The sequence below is a fragment of the Podarcis vaucheri genome, assembly GCF_965113315.1.
Source record: "Podarcis vaucheri genome assembly, chromosome: 2".
Classification (NCBI taxonomy): domain Eukaryota; kingdom Metazoa; phylum Chordata; class Lepidosauria; order Squamata; family Lacertidae; genus Podarcis; species Podarcis vaucheri.
The window spans coordinates 68,016,077-68,033,155 of NC_138760.1; the positions used below are offsets into that span (position 1 = coordinate 68,016,077).

The 17,079-nt window shown below is 45.0% G+C and overlaps 1 protein-coding gene across 1 annotated transcript; it reads left to right on the forward strand.

Moving 5' to 3' along the window:
* The first annotated feature begins 1,353 nt into the window (after nucleotides 1-1,353).
* SMIM3 (small integral membrane protein 3) lies at nucleotides 1,354-16,840 on the forward strand. Its single transcript, XM_082213153.1, has 2 exons — nucleotides 1,354-1,687; nucleotides 14,844-16,840. Exon 2 carries the CDS (start codon nucleotides 14,861-14,863, stop codon nucleotides 15,044-15,046), a length of 186 nt encoding a protein of 61 aa, XP_082069279.1. The 5' UTR covers nucleotides 1,354-1,687; nucleotides 14,844-14,860; the 3' UTR covers nucleotides 15,047-16,840.
* The last annotated feature ends 239 nt before the right edge of the window (nucleotides 16,841-17,079 follow it).

The window sequence follows — 17,079 nt, forward strand, 5'->3', positions numbered from 1 at the left end:
CAGATGGCGGCACAGAGCTGCCTGCCGTGCCAGGAATGCAGGCAGATCTGCACGGCCATCGGGAGCGGGGCGCTAAGTCCCGCCCCGCTCGGGATGGTGGTGCAGAGCTGCCTGCAGTCCCGGGATCAGCGCACTTCTCCCCATCGCCAGCCCCACAAGCTCGGGGGACAGCGGGGAGGCAGAGCATGCCTTCCCACTGTTCCCCGACCTGGTTCTTCCAGCCCCGCACCGGGGGGAAAATAATTTTTTTCCCCTTTATTTCCCCCCCCCAAAAAAACTAGGTGCGTCCTATGGGCCGGAGCGTCCTATGGGGCGCAAAATACGGTAATATATCACTGTTGCCATGAGTGCACATGTTTCCATTGGGTCTAGGGGCTACTCCAGACCCAGAAATCTTTTAAAATTAACATCAGTGGTTTTTTTCCTTAAAAAATGTTTAGGGGTACTCTCATTTTGACTCAAGAAAATCACCATTTTATAGTTCAAATCGGGAAAAATAAATACAGTAAATGGACAAAAGTACAAAGATTCTCAAAATGTTTAGGGGTATGCGTCCCCCTGCGTCCCTCCAGAAAAAAGCACTGATTAACATATATCATATATAATATCTCATGCATGATATCGTACATGATAATCACCCATCATATATCCATCATAAATAAATGCTTCATTGTGATACAGCCATGTTGGTTTGTTTTTCTTATTTCTTTGACAAGCTACTTTATACTTAAGTATCTCCTCGTCATGCTATTTCTGATGAGAAGGTATACAACTGGATACTACTGGTATATCAACAAAACCTATCAAATCAAACTAAGGTTTTGCACTTCGCATGTGGCCACTAGGTGGCCCGCTCGCCTTTGATGTCGCGGGGGCGGGGCGAAGTAGCACGGCTACCCAGCCGAAGCCTGACCTTCCCAGCAGCCAGGGACGCGGACTTATAAAAAATATTGGGGGGGCCCGGGAAAGCTCGTGAAATGTAAATGAGCTCATGAATATGCAAATAAGCTCATGAATATGCAAATAAAGTGGCGCCGCCCCCTCGCGAGCGAATAGGGGAGAGCGTGCTGCTGCCTATTAATCAGCTCCGGAACAGCTGATATGCGGGAAACCTGGGGCTAGAGGCAGAAGCCCCCGCCCCCGGGGATTCCCCTGTTCTTGCGGGGGACGGCCGGGGCTCTCCAGCTAGGGCGCGCGGCTGGCTGGCTGGCTGGCTGGGGAGAGAGCAGGTGGGGAGGAGGCGGGGGACGGCGGCAAGGGCGCCCGAGATTATTGGGGGGGCTGAGCCCCCCCAAAAAATTTTTTGAGGGGGCTCAAGCCCCCTCAAGCCCCATGGAGTCGGCGCCTATGCCAGCAGCGCAAACGAGGCGAGCGCGGAGTTCCAGCGCGCGGAGCAAGCGAGAGGGAAACTTTCGCTTTTGTTAGAATTCCCTTTTCCGGGCGTGGGAGGCGGCATCCCGTTGGCCAGAGCAGAGTCTTCGGGGTGGAAGTTGTCCGCCGGGCTCGGAGAAAGAGGATCCCACCGGCCGGGTGTGTGTGAACTTACTCCCCACTTTTCTTCGTCCAGTTATTCGGCGGCCGCGGATTTTGCGCTCCTTTGGACCAGACGCTCGCAAGCCGAGCAGGCGACTCTCCAGGCGGGGTTTGGAAGCAGCCCGGAGACTCAAAAGCAGCATAAAAAACTCCTGTAAGTCCTCTTTGTAGCGATGAGCAGCGACTTGTCCGTGAATTTTTACTCTCGAGAGAGGCGAGTGCCACGATTTCTTTTGCTTGCTTGCTTTATTCGTGCGCTTTCATATTCCTCCAACACCTTCTTCATGTCAGTTTCTCTTCACTTCCTTTCCCGTTTGCATTTAGCATTGCTCCGATTTTTGTTTGCTTGCTTGTTTGCCTTGGAGATCAGTAATAGTTTTAAGTCTCAAGGGAAATTCCACAAGTAGCTCGTCAATAAGAAAGGGCTCTATCCATACCATCTTTGATCTTCATTTCAGAAAGTCATTGGATTATTTTTTTCAGGAAAGTGAGTGATCTTGCCCTGCAAGATCAGGTAACTACCCTGCAAGACCCATTTGTAAGTTTCCTTCTATACTGGGGCATTTGAGGTGGTAGCAAACCTTCTCTTATGACTATTTTATTCTGGTGAGCATCACTTAAGCTAAACCTTTGACACACGCGCACACATTTATATATCTGTATATACTGCTCTTTTAGATATGCCTGTGCTGTTTGTTTTATAGTTAGCTTTTTTCTGTGGTTTATGATATAAATATGAGATATTTAAATGTGCATTGCATGTATTCTTGCCTATCATTTTTATAGCAACTATTGTAAAGCTATCACTAACAAAAACTATGAGATGAAACCAAGATGTAAAAATGTTGTGCGGTTTGCTGTTCGTATCCTGGTTTTTGGCAGTAGTTCCTCTGTTGTTGGATCCTTATCTCCAGACTGTTTCCGAAAGGCAATTGTTTTCCTTCATTTCCCTATAGCAAAATATGGGGAAAACCCATGGAGTTGGGCACATGCGATGACTAGACATAGTTAATCCACCACATGCATATGCAGAGGGAAGCCAGTACCTATAACAGTGATGCTTACATTAATCACCTGTGATGGCCTATGTGCATTATACATTTTGTTGCCCACACAGTGTTGTGTAACCGTCTCTATTCCCAGTAGCAAAATGACGCTAATTTAGTACTTATCCAAAGGAATTGCAGTGAGCTGGAATTCATTGGCATGTCTAATTGCCTTTATCGGTGCTTGAAAAAGAATTGGGAGTGGCTCTCAGGCTACAGAATGTATATGATCTCCCATATGCGTATGCGTTTGATCGTTTCAGATGATATTCTGTTATTTTCATTTTTCACTTTCTCTTGGTTTTCAACCCATTTCTGGTTAGTGCGTTTGCAGTCTTCTCTATGCAGCTGATCAGAAATGAACAATTGCAAGGCGTGTCACCAGGTTCATCTTTTGATTCAAAGAAATAAACACATTCCTACTCTTGTCCGTTTAATTGTGACAGACGTACCTAAATGCAAAGAAAGTCAAATATAAGGTTGGAAGTTTTATGTTGCTTGTATGAATTTCATAACCATACTAACCACAGATGTGCTGTGTCTTTATTTTGTTTTTTTCCTCCCCTCTTTCCTTTATAGCTTCTGGCATGAACAAAAGCTTAGGGGGAGATTCCTATCTGCTATGTTTTCCACTTTCCAAGAAACCCTTTGAAGTTTTAAAGGAAAGACTGGATACGGATGCTTTAGAATTTTTTTAAAAAATCTCTATCAGTTCAGGCGTTTGGAAAAGATCGGGTGTGGTACAGCACAAGATGTTCAACTACTGTTCAACTCCTTTTTCGTTCTTGGATTATCTGTATGACAAGTTCTTTATTTTTCAGCTTCTCTTACCTGTCTGTGAAATGGAAATAACAGCAATTCAGCTCACAGGATTGTTGTGACATTAAGGGCAGGCATGAAATAAAGATGGTAAAGGACATTGTAAATTACCAGCAATACTAACAAATTCCACTGTGTTCTAAATCACTTGGTAGCTTTCTGCCACACAGCCTATCACATACAGTGTGCCAGTTTGCCATCATTTAGATGTCTGCACCCTTAACTGTTGTACCATTTGTATCCTAATCAGTAGTGTTTGGGCACTGACTTAGCATTGGATATTCCGCTGTTTCTCTTGTGCTGCTTTTGAGAGACATTTGGCTGGTTTAGACAATACTTGAAGAAGCTGTCCACCACAAGGCATGCTTCCTCCTCCATCTCTAGCCATCCATACTGAAATGGCCTGTCCGGATGTGATTGAGCACATGTCAAATCCTACACACACGTAGGGGAAATTGACACGTCTGGTTCCCAAATAAAACCCAGAAATCAACTGCACGCTTTTAAGCCTTTACATGTCATACTATTACTATTTATTGCATTTAGGTTTTGTTTTGTTTTTTTAATTGTCAAACAACAGCTAAAATCAGTTAACAAGGAGAAAGCGAAATACAATAAAAACAAACTTCCTAAAGTGCCCATGCAATAATACTATAAAACAATCCTACCACACGCTGCTAAAGTGCAAAATGTAAAATAGATGCATATTTGGATGGGTCTTGCTCGCAGGGATGGCAGGAGACAGTGGAGATGGCGAGGCAGGTGAGCCCAAAGCAACATCCCTTTCTTTGGAATTCTGGGGCTGAAGGAATTCCAGGTGAAAGCAGACAAGTGAAAGTGACATAAATGCAGATTCTCTGGCCTGGAACCTTCAGTCTCTACCTCCCAAATGGGAATTGCTCCTCCCTCCTCCCTCCTCCCTTACTGATGATTTGAAGGCTGCCTGCTTTCCTAGGTTCATCATGTCCCCAGTGGGGGATGCTAACTGGTGCCAAAACTACAGTATATGGTTGTGGTTGTATATTTTGATTTTATTCTATAAATTCAGTAAATAACAACAACAATCTGTTCATCATATAAAGTGATGGGGCCCCTTTACTTTCTCTCTCTCGCTCTCTTTTCTCTACTTCAGGCACCTAGCCAGAAACCTTGTGGTAAGGGTGGGGGTGGGGAATCACTTACAGAACTGCAAGATCATAAATACAGGTATCTGTCTATGTTGGAAGGGATTTAATTGCATTGCTTCTTAATGAGCAATTGGGTAGGATGCTGCCTGAAGCCTTCTCCACCCCCTCCTTATATCTCCAGTCTTAAAAAGGGCCAGAGTATTTTTAAAAATAAAAGCTGAACCTTCAAGGAAGGACTGATCATGTTTCTGAAAAGTGACCTCCCATTAAGAGGCAGCTTCAGGCGGCAGATTTGGCGTGGCATTATTAGACTACTGTATGTCCATTTTGGTTTTTTAGTATTATTTTGTGGCGTGCTAAGAGCACTAATTTTATTTTTATACCTGGCCACCAAAATAATCTCAGACTGGCTTCCTCTGCTCTCAGATAAGATGCTTCCTGATTTTCATGCCTCTGCTTTGATTAGACTTCTCCCTTCTGATTTGTTTCTACTTTCTTTGGAAGCAAGAGATTTTTCAATCAAATTAGGACTGACCCTTAACCAGTCAAGCAAGCTATGTGCTTTAATAATACATCTTCCACTCCTATTGAATTTGAAATAGATAGTAGTAGTTTCTGCAGACAGGCAGTTTCTATCCAAGAAAGATACTTGTTAAATAAATAAACAATTAACCTTTAAGTATTGTGTAGCTTACATAGGACAGAGTTTTTGTCAATTATGTTGCGTTTCTAACTGCATGGCAGGGATGCCATTCCCCCATTGTTTTTGGCAGTGTCAGGTTATTAATTGGAAACATCTATACAGTGGTACCTCGGGTTAAGAACTTAATTTGTTCTGGAGGTCCGTTCTTAACCTGAAACTGTTCTTAACCTAAAGCACCACTTTAGGTAATGGGGCCTTCCGCTGCCCCCATGCGATTTCTGTTCCCATCCTGAAGCAAAGTTCTTAACCCGAGGTGCTGTTTCTGGGTTAGTGGAGTCTGTAACCTGAAGCGTGTGTAACCTGAAGCGTATGTAACCTGAGGTACCACTGTACTACACTAGAGGTAGGGAACAGCGTTAGAAACTCAGATATAGAAGCTAGGAGCCAAATGACTCTTTAAACCAGGGTGACAGTCACCAAAACGGAATGTCTAGGTGCCATTTTGTGGCCAGATGTCTTGAAAGTCATATTTCCCAATATGACGTTTTGGTTCCTGAAATTTCTCCTGATTGTGCAGATAAAATATCACGAATAGAATTCTACAGGAAGCTGTTTCTAGTGTGTGAAAACAGTCAAGATCCCAGGATCCCCAGGCACACACCTCCAGATGGTGGAGATGTCAGGCACCATCTTGGTGCCTGGGCATCTTCATGTGGTTGCAAGTAGGTGATAGCCAGGTGCAAAATGCACATGGCAAATTTTGAACATTGGTAGTGAACCTGTGGCTCTCTCGATGTTGCTAGATTATGAAACCCATCTTCTTTTGCAACTGGCTGTTAATCAGAAAGTTGGTGGTTCAAGCCCACCCAGAGATGTTCGTGGGCAAGATTCCTGCATTGCAGGGAGTTGGACTAGATGGCCCTTGATGTTCCTTCCAACTCTACAGTTCTGTGATTCTTATAATGCTGGCCGGAGCTGATGGGAATTGGGATCCTGCAACATCTGGAGGGCCACAGGCTCCCCTCCCCATTCTACACCTTAGCTCTCACCAGGTGCCCAGCTGTGTATAAATTAAGGCATGGAGTGGGAAATGGGCATCCCATTGCTGACTTCCATATGTTCCAAGATCTCCATATGCACCATCAATAACCGGCACATGGATCACATTTATGGGAGCCTATGCATGTTGTTGCAGGGTATGTGCCTTGGGTTTATGCAAACGGAGACCTGGAAAGATTGGAAGCTGGGGCAGAGCTCATAGAATAAACCCCCAATGTGTTGGTTTCCACACAAGTAAATACCCCGAGTGACCCTTATAAGCAATCCAACAGGTCTTTGTGTGCCAAGGGCAGCTGCTTAATCTGTGTTGATAGCATTGCTATAGTTATTAAATGTTTTATTTAAATATCTGCCCAGGAACAAACTTTTGAATCTTTTATCTGCCCTATCCCCTGGGCCCTGAACTGACACCCATTCATTGTTATCATTTAAGAGCAATAAGGTTGCATTGCTCTGTTCCACTGCGCATAGTTTGAGCCGAGTGTTGACTTTTGCCTTTCGTTTCCGTTCCTGTATAATGCCATACCTTATGGATAATGAGTTTCGTGTTTATTTGAAAGTAGCAAAGGGCTGACACATGCAACAGAATGAGGTGATGGTTGTACACTGTGGCATTTGCTCCCACAAGATGACCAACTTGGACGGCTTTAAAAGAGGATTAGGCAGATTCATAGAGCGTAAAGCAATCAATGGCTACTAGCAACAATAGCTATGTTCTGGCTCTCCTGTCAAAGGCAGGATGCTGCTGGGACTCACCATAGAAGAGAGTGCTGTTCCATCCATTTGCCATAAGATCCTGAACTAGATGGGCCTGATCCAGCAGGACTCTTCTTATGCTTTTACCCAGGTACCAATTACTAGCAGGCCCAGCTTTGGGGGGCTCTACTGCCTAATGGCTGCCTGGACTTTTGTATTTCTGGTTATGAGTTTAGGGTTGTTCCATTGTAGCCTATTAAGACAGTTGGGTTGGGGTTACTGAACCCTGTGCCCTGCTAAATTAAGTGCATCAAGTATTGTTTGATACAATATGGTAAACACCTGATATGTGGGTGAGCACCTTGCTGGTCACCCTCCCAACAAGAATTAAAACTTTTCAGGTGAACTCGAAGAACAACCCCAGCTCCTGATGTGCTGGAGTCACTTAGGAACTAGCAGGGATTTCCTTTGGAGGGGCAGGAATGTGGAGGCAGTAGCCACTGTACAACCAGAAGGGGTGGTCACTTCTGGCTGGGAGGGCTGTAAAGTTAGGGTAGACATAGATTTAGATGAATTTACCCCAGAAGTAAGGTGGCCAGGTGAACTGGGCAGGGCCTGCAGAAAGTAGTAACAAGAGCAACAGGTCCATCGAATCATAGAGTTGGAAGGGACCCCAAGGGTCATCTAGTCCAAGCCCTTGCAATGCAGTCATCTCAGCTAAAGCATCCATGACAGATGGCCATCCAACCTCTGCTTAGAAACCTCCAAGGAAGGAGAGTCCACCACCTCCCAAGGAAAGACTGTTCCATGTTTATAGTCTTTGCATTTGAACACCCAGCAGGATGCGTTCACAATTTGAGGGAGAAATGGTTTCCATAAATCCTCAGCTCAGCAAGAATGACCATTAAATGAAGAATCTCTTAAAATTGGAGTAACTTGCTCTTGAATCTTCTCCAAGCTCCACCAAACTCTCTCATTTCATTAAACACCAGGATTCAGAGCACAGTGCCTGTTGGGTTCTCCCCCCCCCCCCTTTGTCTGTCGGCAAGCTGGTTTAAATGCAGAGCCCCCTGTGCTGCGTGATAGTAATAAATAGGTTTGTGGGTTTCTTACAAACAGCCTGTGTTTTAACAAGTAATCCCTTGAAGGCATTAAGATGGGTGTAGCCTGGCCTTTGAATTTCCACAGGTTTTGACGTCATGTTATCTTTCTGATCTGGAGCACTTAAGAGAATTGGCACAGTGACTCCAGCTTAACCTGTTCTTGCTGATGTCAAAGTGGCAACGAGCGAGCGTCACCCAACTTTGGGGAGAAATTACAAAAATGGTATAGCCAAGATGATGTCAGGCTGCTCGGCTGGGGCCGCTCGCTCATTGTACACAATCCCATGGTCATCGCATAACAAGTTGCACAGTTGTGTAAGCTTTTTCTTCATATGACATTTTTATCACACCCTGTCACTCAGATCAGCACAGCACTGGGGCCTCACAACAACCCTTTGAGGTAGGTTAAAGTGAGAGGGAATGACTTGCCCAAGAGGGGCAAGTAAATAAGCAAGGATTACTTAAGCTTCTTATACTGAAATCAAGGTCCCTTACATGATGCCTGCAGACAGCCCCTTCGCCAGCTGTCTCTTCCAGTTTTCTGTTTTGTTTAATTTGTACTGTGCTGGCTGAAAAGCAATGTGCAGGCACCTAGCAAGTCTACCTTCTTCCCTCACATTTCCTAGAAATGCCTCTGGGCCACACATGGAACCCTTCATAGGAATGGAAAGGAAGAGGAAGACGCAGAGAGAGGTGTAGTCCTTCACTTCAAACCTTCTCATACTCATACACATGATGTGTGGTACTGTCTCATTTCCATGACAACAAGCATAAGAGGAAGTTAAACTGAGAAACAGGGACTGCTCCTGTGAACTTAATGGCTTAGCAGGGCTTGGTACCCAGGTCTCCTGGATCCATGCCCAACACGTTGCTCCAAAGGTTGGTGGGAGCTTTAGTGTAACAACATATGGAGGACCAGATGTTCCTCATCTCTGTTCTACTCATGGTACGATCATGGCTGTCAGAAAGCTGTGTTTGAAGTCGATTGCTTTTGTATTGAATTAATGGGACTCGCCGGCTTTAAATCTCAAGTATTCCAGCATCCCAGTTTAGTTCTGTGTGTGACATGAATGTGGACATGAAATCCAAGCAAAACTAATAAGATTACTGAGGCTGCTCACGGCATGAGGAAGCGTCCAGGGATCAGAGCCTGGAGCCACAAAACGTTTGCCAGTGTAGGAAATAACTGAGTTTCACTCGGAGCAAATCAACAGCTTAGATTACTGCTTGCCAGGAAGTTCATTCCAAATAACGACAGCACTAATGCACTTCTCTGTAAATGGAGCATGGAGCACACATTTTCCTGTGCTGTGCGTAGGCTCTGCCTCACACACACACTCATAGAAGGAAGGCCTTCCATTTCAGCAGAAGCTTGCCAGCAAATTCCTCCACTGAAGCACGCCTCAGCCTGCCTATGACATAGCAGAGTCTTATTCCACGTAAGACTCTGACATGGAAACCCACAAAATAGCATTGCGGTGAAACTTGAATCCCAAATTAAACTAGCACTCCCAACCAGCCTGCACTCCCAGGAATCCTGCTCATGAATTATATTCCTGACAGAGCCACTGTGGTTATCTTTCCTAAATTTTGAACCATGATTTTTGATTAACATTTTATTTTTCAGTTTATTGACATCTTTAGTCAATGGAGTGTCCTTTTAGGCTGCAACTAAGAGATCTACAGAACCAAGAGTAGACCCAGTGGATGGGAATTGCAGGGAAGCAGATTTTGGCTAAAACATAAGGAGTAACTTCTTAAAACCAAGGTCCCTTCTGCACTATATAGTTAAAACAGTCATGGCTTCCTCTACAGAATCCTGTAGAGATTTAAAGTGTCAGCATTGTTAGAAGTTTCCCTGTTTCCCTCACAGAGCTACAATTTGCAGAGTCATTCCCTCGTCTTCCTGGGGTACTAAAATAAAATTGTGTACACACACACACACATAATAAAATAAAAAAACTATTTTAAAACAACAACAGCACACATGTAAGAACAATTCATATCCATCACAGATAGCAACTGGAATAAAGAGCCCAAAGCACATTTGATCTGAATTGAGAAACAGAATGAGGTGGCTTTGTTTTGAGCTGATAATGTGTACACAGCCCTAGTCCGGATTCGACCCATTGACAGAATCAGGTGTTGAGCCTCTTGTTGAGAAAGAATGGATTGGTTTGCTTTGTAGGCTGATGTTGACTGGAGAGGCAGGCAGGCAGGCAGGCAGGCAGGCAGGCGAGCAAGCAAGCAAGCAAATAAATAAATAAATAAATAAATAAGTAAATAAATGTTAACAGGATCAAAAGATCAGGGTGGGAAACAGCAACGTATCCAGCTGGCAGGGGTTTGCGCACAGTTTGGTGTCATCAGTTGCTTCATTCGTGTAAAGAAACGGATTTCGTGACTCAGGAAACCATGATTATGTACAGGTGAGATGCCTCGAGGCTGCTGAATCAGACACGAAATCTGCGTCAACGCCTACTGTAGTTTAAATATACACAGAGGCAGTCCGTGTGACTGGAGATTTGGCAAGGATTTTTTACTCCATCACTAATTTTATTTGCCCCGGCAAAATCTTCCCTGGAGACTGGACAGATGAGAGGGAGGGTCCCATGGGCATAGAAGCTGCAAGCTTCCTACCAGAGCCAGTTCTGCCATTGGGCAAAGTAAGGTCTCAGGCAGCATATATCCTCCCGAGCTCCCTGACCAAACTGTTCTGTTGGAGAAGAGAGCTGTGCGTCACACACTTTGCCATCCACATTTATATCTATCCTGCTGACCTCCCTCAGGGGCAGGGCAGTGCCCCTTTGCTAGTACCGAAGTAGGAGGCACTATGAATGGGTGTGCATCATTTTATCCTTTGCCTCAGGCAGCCAAATGTCTTGGGCCAGCCTTGCTTCATACATAGACACACTCCGGCAGTTCATGGGACACCAGTTGGATTCGTCCAGGAGAAGAGAGGGCGAGGGAGAGAACTGCAGCAATTTATTAGCCTGGGATGTCCAATGTTTCTCATTAAGGTAGATAGTATTGTGCAAATACTGGTCTGTATGTTGAGGTTAAGGTGATGAAATTCAGGGCTATAACTCTTTTTGGTTGAGGGGCTGAGAACTTTAGATGCTTGCGTTTGGAGAGGAAAAGGGCCTTGCACAGGCCCTGTTCTGATCCTTTGAACCCAGAAATGGGGAACCCTGTGGGCATCAGGGAAACCCTCTGCAGGCACATATGCACCCCATGGGTGCCACACTGGCAACCTTTGCCCTATGGTATGTTTTCCCACCTTCCTTTTCTTGCAGGTGCATATACACATCTGTGCAGTTACCAAAAAAGGTAGTGGGGAATATTTTTGGAGGGCAATTGCTTCTTCTTGAATCATCCCTGCTAGATTAAAAAAGCAAACAAGTGTCAGCTTGCCTGGACAGCAAACTGATCAGAATGGTTCATTGCAGATACTCAGTGCCTCTATGACTGCAGACTAATCCAGCAAAGCATATTCTGCTGTGGCAATATGCTGCTGAGAGAGAAGAGACTCTGGCTACTTACAATTGATTGGATGGGAGCCAAATTGCTTGCTTTTGAGCTGACTCATTACGGAACTTATTACACACACACACACACACACACACACACACACACACTGTGCGTATCTATCTAATCTATCTAATCTTTAAGTCATCCATTGGTGTTGATAGGAACTTGTAAAAGGAGGCAAAGAATCAGGGGACACTCCCACATAGTGGAGGACAACATAGCAATTAGGTAGCTCACACACAACTGAACAATTCCTCTCCCTGCCCTGCCCCCACTGTTCCATTTTTAAGGCACATTTTCACATTCAGATGGCATAAATGATGTACTGTATCTCATTTTTTTTAGCATACAAAAGGCCTCCCAGTTTGCAGAGAATCTGTGATGTTGCTTGAGAAGATTTATACACTGATATCCTGCAGCACTTCCGGGGTTTTTAATGGGTACAATTCTTAGGCCAGGTAGAGAGCTCTAGAGGGCCACATCTGGCGTGTGGATCTGATGTTCCTCATCCTTGTTTTGAAATACCGTATTTTTCGCCCCATAGGATGCACTTTTTCCCCCTCCAAAAATGAAGGGGAAATGTGTGTGCGTCCTGTGGGGTGAATGCAGGCTTTCGCTGAAGCCTGGAGAGTGAGGGGGTCGGTGCGCACCGATGCCTCTAGCTCTCCAAGCTTCAGGAAGCTATCCGCAAGCCTTGCAAGCCCGGCAGGAGTTCCCGCGGGCTCACAAGGCTTGCGGGCAGCAGCCTGCAGCCTGAAGCACGGGGCGCCCTCCGGAGGGCGCTCCCTGCTTCAGGCGGGTGTCTGCAAGCCTTGCACGCCCGGCGGGAGGTCCTGCCGGGTGTGTGAGGCTTGGGGCGGCAGCCTGCAGCCCGAAGCACGGGAGCCCTCTGGAGAGTGCCCCGTGCTTCGGGCAGGTGTATGCAAGGCTTGGGGCTGCAGCCGCGGCTGGGGGGGGGGATAAAATTTTTTTATTCATTTCCCCCCCAAAAAACGAGGTGCGTCCTATGGGCCGATGCGCCCTATAGGACGAAAAATACAGGACGAAAAATACGGTGCGCCCTGTAGGACGAAAAAGCCTTCCAGGCTAATTAAACTTTGGCTCTCCTGCATTAAGTCAACATGTTTCTATCTCACTGAGGGGCAGAATAGCAGAGTTGTTCATTTTTTCCATCAGATTATACAATAGTGGCGCAGTTAAAATAATGACATGTAATGAATACTAATGAAGAGCCAGCATTTTACGATGCCTTTTTATTGGAGGGTATCAGAGTACATGGTTTTCTTTTTACAGCTCCCTTCCCTCCTCAAGATACCTTATTAAACAGAACATTTCCTCACCATGTGGCTTAAGAAGTATGAACAGCAGCCCACACTCACCCTGTAACTGCCTCCCTTCTGTGCCACCATGCACAGTTTCACATTTTGATGTTATGACCATGTGGCAGGGTTGCGCAGCAGTGTTTTGCAACAAAGCCCTCTTTTTGTTTCTGTGACATTTTGTGGAAATGCAGTCCTCTGAAATAAATAACATTCATTGTATTCTTTGATGCGCAACTGGATCAATTGTTAATTTAGCACATGCGCCAAATTATGCTCTGGCTTCGTGACCTGCTCCAGACCCTCTTTCCATTGAGTAGGAATTTGGACTTAGAAGTCCTATATTTGGGTGGGATTCAGCTAATGAATCCCTTTGACAGAAGCCTGTGCAAGGGCTTTCATTTGCACAATGGGGTTTCCTCTAGTTCTCCTGGTAGCGGTCAGGAGAATCCCCAGAACAGCACATGGAAGAAGGTGGGTGGGTGGGTGGAACTGTTCCATCTAGCAAGCTGAAATGCTTGCACTGACGGAACATTCAGCATAGTACAGTGGTACCTCAGGTTACACATGCTTCAGGTTACAGACTCCGCTAACCCAGAAATAGTACCTCAGGTTAAGAACTTTGCTTCAGGATGAGAACAGAAATCACACGGCGGCGGGGCGGCGGCAGCGGGAGGCCCCATTAGCAGTGGCGTAGCGTGGGGGGTGCAGGGGGGGCCGGCCGCACCGGGCGCAACATCTGGGGGTTAGGGTTAGGGGGCGCAAATCCACGGGTTAGGGGGCGCAAATTACTTGCCTTGCCCCGGGTGCTGACAACCCACGCTACGCCACTGCCCATTAGCTAAAGTAGTGCTTCAGGTTAAGAACAGTTTCAGGTTAAGAACAGACCTCCGGAACAAATTAAGATCTTAACCTGAGGTACCACTGTACAACATTGAATTCCTTCCTCTATGTACAATATACTAGTCACTACAGCAAATTATCTGAGAAAGCCACAACACATGAAATAACATTAAATGACATCTATTTCTAGGTAGTATCTGGATGGCAGGCAGGCAGCCATAGAAGTGATCCATTCTATCTGATCCCACGCAGCAGTGTTGGCACAGACCAAATCCTTACATCCTTAAGGCTGCAATCATATGCCTATTTCTGTGCCAGAAAGCCCCATTACATGAAGTGGGGCTTGAGTAAATATTGTTGCATGCTACTCCAATCTCTGAGCAGTATGAGATTCCAGGGGTTCCAGGTACTTACCCAGGGTTTGTGTTTCCTTTTGGAAATGGGGCACAGCAGAGACTGCGGTGCCTTTATGATACAGTATATGGTTTATTTACACATATATACAACCTGAGCCTATGATGGAGGGGTTCACAGCATTAACACCTCAAAAGGGCCTTGTTTCTCCCATAGCTGCAGCTATGGCAGAGATCAACCATTGGTGTGCCTCTCTGGCTTTCCAGCTTGCTGCTCTGCTACTCTGCCACATTATTCTTCCTAACCTCTCTATGCTGTAAACTTTGGTTTTATTTGTTGAGGAATCCTTTGATTCTTTGTCGTCTTAATGGTCCATCACCCAGGTGATCACTTCAACACAGGAAGCTAGCCAGGCTTAATTAGCTCTGATTAGATTTTAATCCTTGCTGGACCTGGGGATTAGAGAGGTCTGGCACCCATCCTAACACCCCAAGCATTGATTAAATTCTAACACTTACTAGATCTAGGGATTAGGGTTGTCTGGCACCCACAAACTCATAACAATATGTGTATAGATAGGAGTGCCCTGCGTGTCTTCTTCTGGACCGAAGTGCAGATAAGTCTTCTAACTTACATAAATTTCAAGCAGCCTATCCAAGCTCTGTTATTTCAAGGCTGGAGTTAGGGAAAGGTTATGTGCTTATCACCAGTGAGGCTTGCATTTGCTCTGTGTCCTGTTTTATTGATACTTTTCTTCTTCTTTGCTTTAGGGAGGAACAGGAAGAGCATGGATGTTTTGGGAAGCATAGAGCCCACACAGTTTCCCCTTCCAAAGCACATCTTGGAAGTGTGGGTCATCGTCCTGATCATCCTGGTCACCATCGTTGTCATGACATCCCTGCTCTTGTGCCCAGCGACAGCAGTGATCATTTACAGAGTCCGGACACACCCGATACATAATGGAGCCGTGTGAAACTTGCTTCCGTGTTTGGCTTTGCTTTTGAGAAACATGGGGGGGGGAATTATAGGGAAACTGTCAGTTTATCAGGCTTTCTCTGACACCAGGCCAAGATCTGAGGAGACAATGGAGGCATGCCAACAAGAATATGACAGCAGCACAGAGACTATGATCATGTGACGAGGACGTCACATGTCACCAGAAGTGCCCCAGAAGCCTGGCTGCACAATACAAACTGTGTCCCTAATGCTCCACATCCAGGACTTTATCTCCAGTTATGGAATCAAGTTGGCTGCTTCAGGATTCCAGATGGTTCTTGTTTTGGATTTTTGGTGTGTCCTTTTATTTGAAAAATGGTTCTTCATGTTTACTGGGCAAGCTGTTCCAAAGGACTAAGGAATTGGCAAAAACAGATGTCAGAAAGGAATAATGAAATGTAATCCAAAAAACCCCTTCCATGTAGATTCCAGATGTGGAAACACAACCTGTTTTATCTATCTCCTTCAAATTGAGACATAGGCATAGACATATTCGGTAAAAACCATGTGGGGGAAAGCTTTGATTGCTCGCAGCTGGAATGTTGGTCATTCTTTCTTTCCTCCAAGATCCCTCTAATCCAAACAGCAGCAGCCGAAAAGGAATTGGGGCGGCGGGGGGAAAGGGGAGAAATGAGATGTAGCTAGATAAGTGAAGTAATTGTATTTGTGGTATACAGTTACAAAATGATTCATCATTAAACATCAATTTTTAAGGAACCTAATAAAATCTAATACAAAAAAAAAAAAAAACAGAGGAGGGGAGAATGAGATTTGAACAAAGTAATTTGCTGTCAGGGAACAGTTTAGAATAAGGTTACCAGATTTTTTTTCAATGAATCCGAGGACACTTTTCAACTTCAATAGGAATGATAGGATTTTGTCAGGGGACTGATTTGTATATCCGGGGACTGTCCCCGGGAAACGGGGACCTCTGGTAACCTTAGTTTAGAATGTGGCAATGAAAAAATGGAGCGAAAGAGGCTTTCTTTTGCTGCTGGGTTTGTGAAACTGTGCATCTTGCAGTTCTGTGAATGGGATGGGAGGGCCTTTCCTAGTTGTACTGAAGGAATGGCAACTAGGGAATAAACTTGTAAAGACTGGGGATCTTTGCAGTTGTGATGCGATACAAGTAGTTTGGCTGTTCCATCCATCCCCCTGTTTCACACGCACCCTCAGGCAACTGTCCATTAATCTACTAATGAGGTTACTAGATGTTTATTTCTGCCTGACAATAGTGAACATATAATTGGCATGAGCATGCAACAATTTATTGTAGTTCCTGCATGATTCATTTCCCTTCTCTGCTACTGCTGGCCTCTACTTCTGTGTCTTTTCTTGACAGTCATCTGTTCCCTCATACGGCAGAACTGGCAACTCCTAGTCCAAAGAGGGCTGTTGGGCCTTCACTGTCTGCACACCGGGGAAAGGTTCAGCAGCTATTCTTGCTGCTATGTGGTGTTGAAGGAAGACTCAAGATTGGCCAGACCTCTCCCTTCCGCTTAGCCACAAGTGGCACTGCAACATCCTGCCAGGCCAGGTGTTAGGAGATGTTGTCCGTTCGTAGTTCAGAGCTGGCGATAGTCTACTTATAAATCTGTTTTTATGGAAAGAAACACTCCACCCTGTGAAAAATGGTTTCAGAGGTTTAAGTAGAATTTGTTTGTGTATTGTACATAAAAGTGGATTCATTTCCATTCATTGTATCAGCAGTAAACTCCTCCTGAAACTGTGATATTGTGGCAAATCCATGTAATAAACGTTTGTTATTTTATTTTATCACATTTGTGAACAGCTTATCATGAAACATCTCAAAATGATTTCGCAGTAGAAGCATCAACAGTTAAAAACAATTCCATATTTTTTAAAATAAGGTCTTTCGTATGACCCAACAGACAATGGAAATAGCACCTCTCTGATGTGTAATGGGAAGGAAATAACAATAACAATAATAATATAAAATTAATAATTGTAGTAGTTTTATTTGTACCCTGCCCATCTGACTCAGTTGCC

Excerpts from the sequence above, each read along its gene's own strand:
- SMIM3 (XM_082213153.1), top strand. The coding sequence starts at position 14,861 with ATGGATGTTTTGGGAAGCATAGAGCCCACACAGTTTCCCCTTCCAAAG.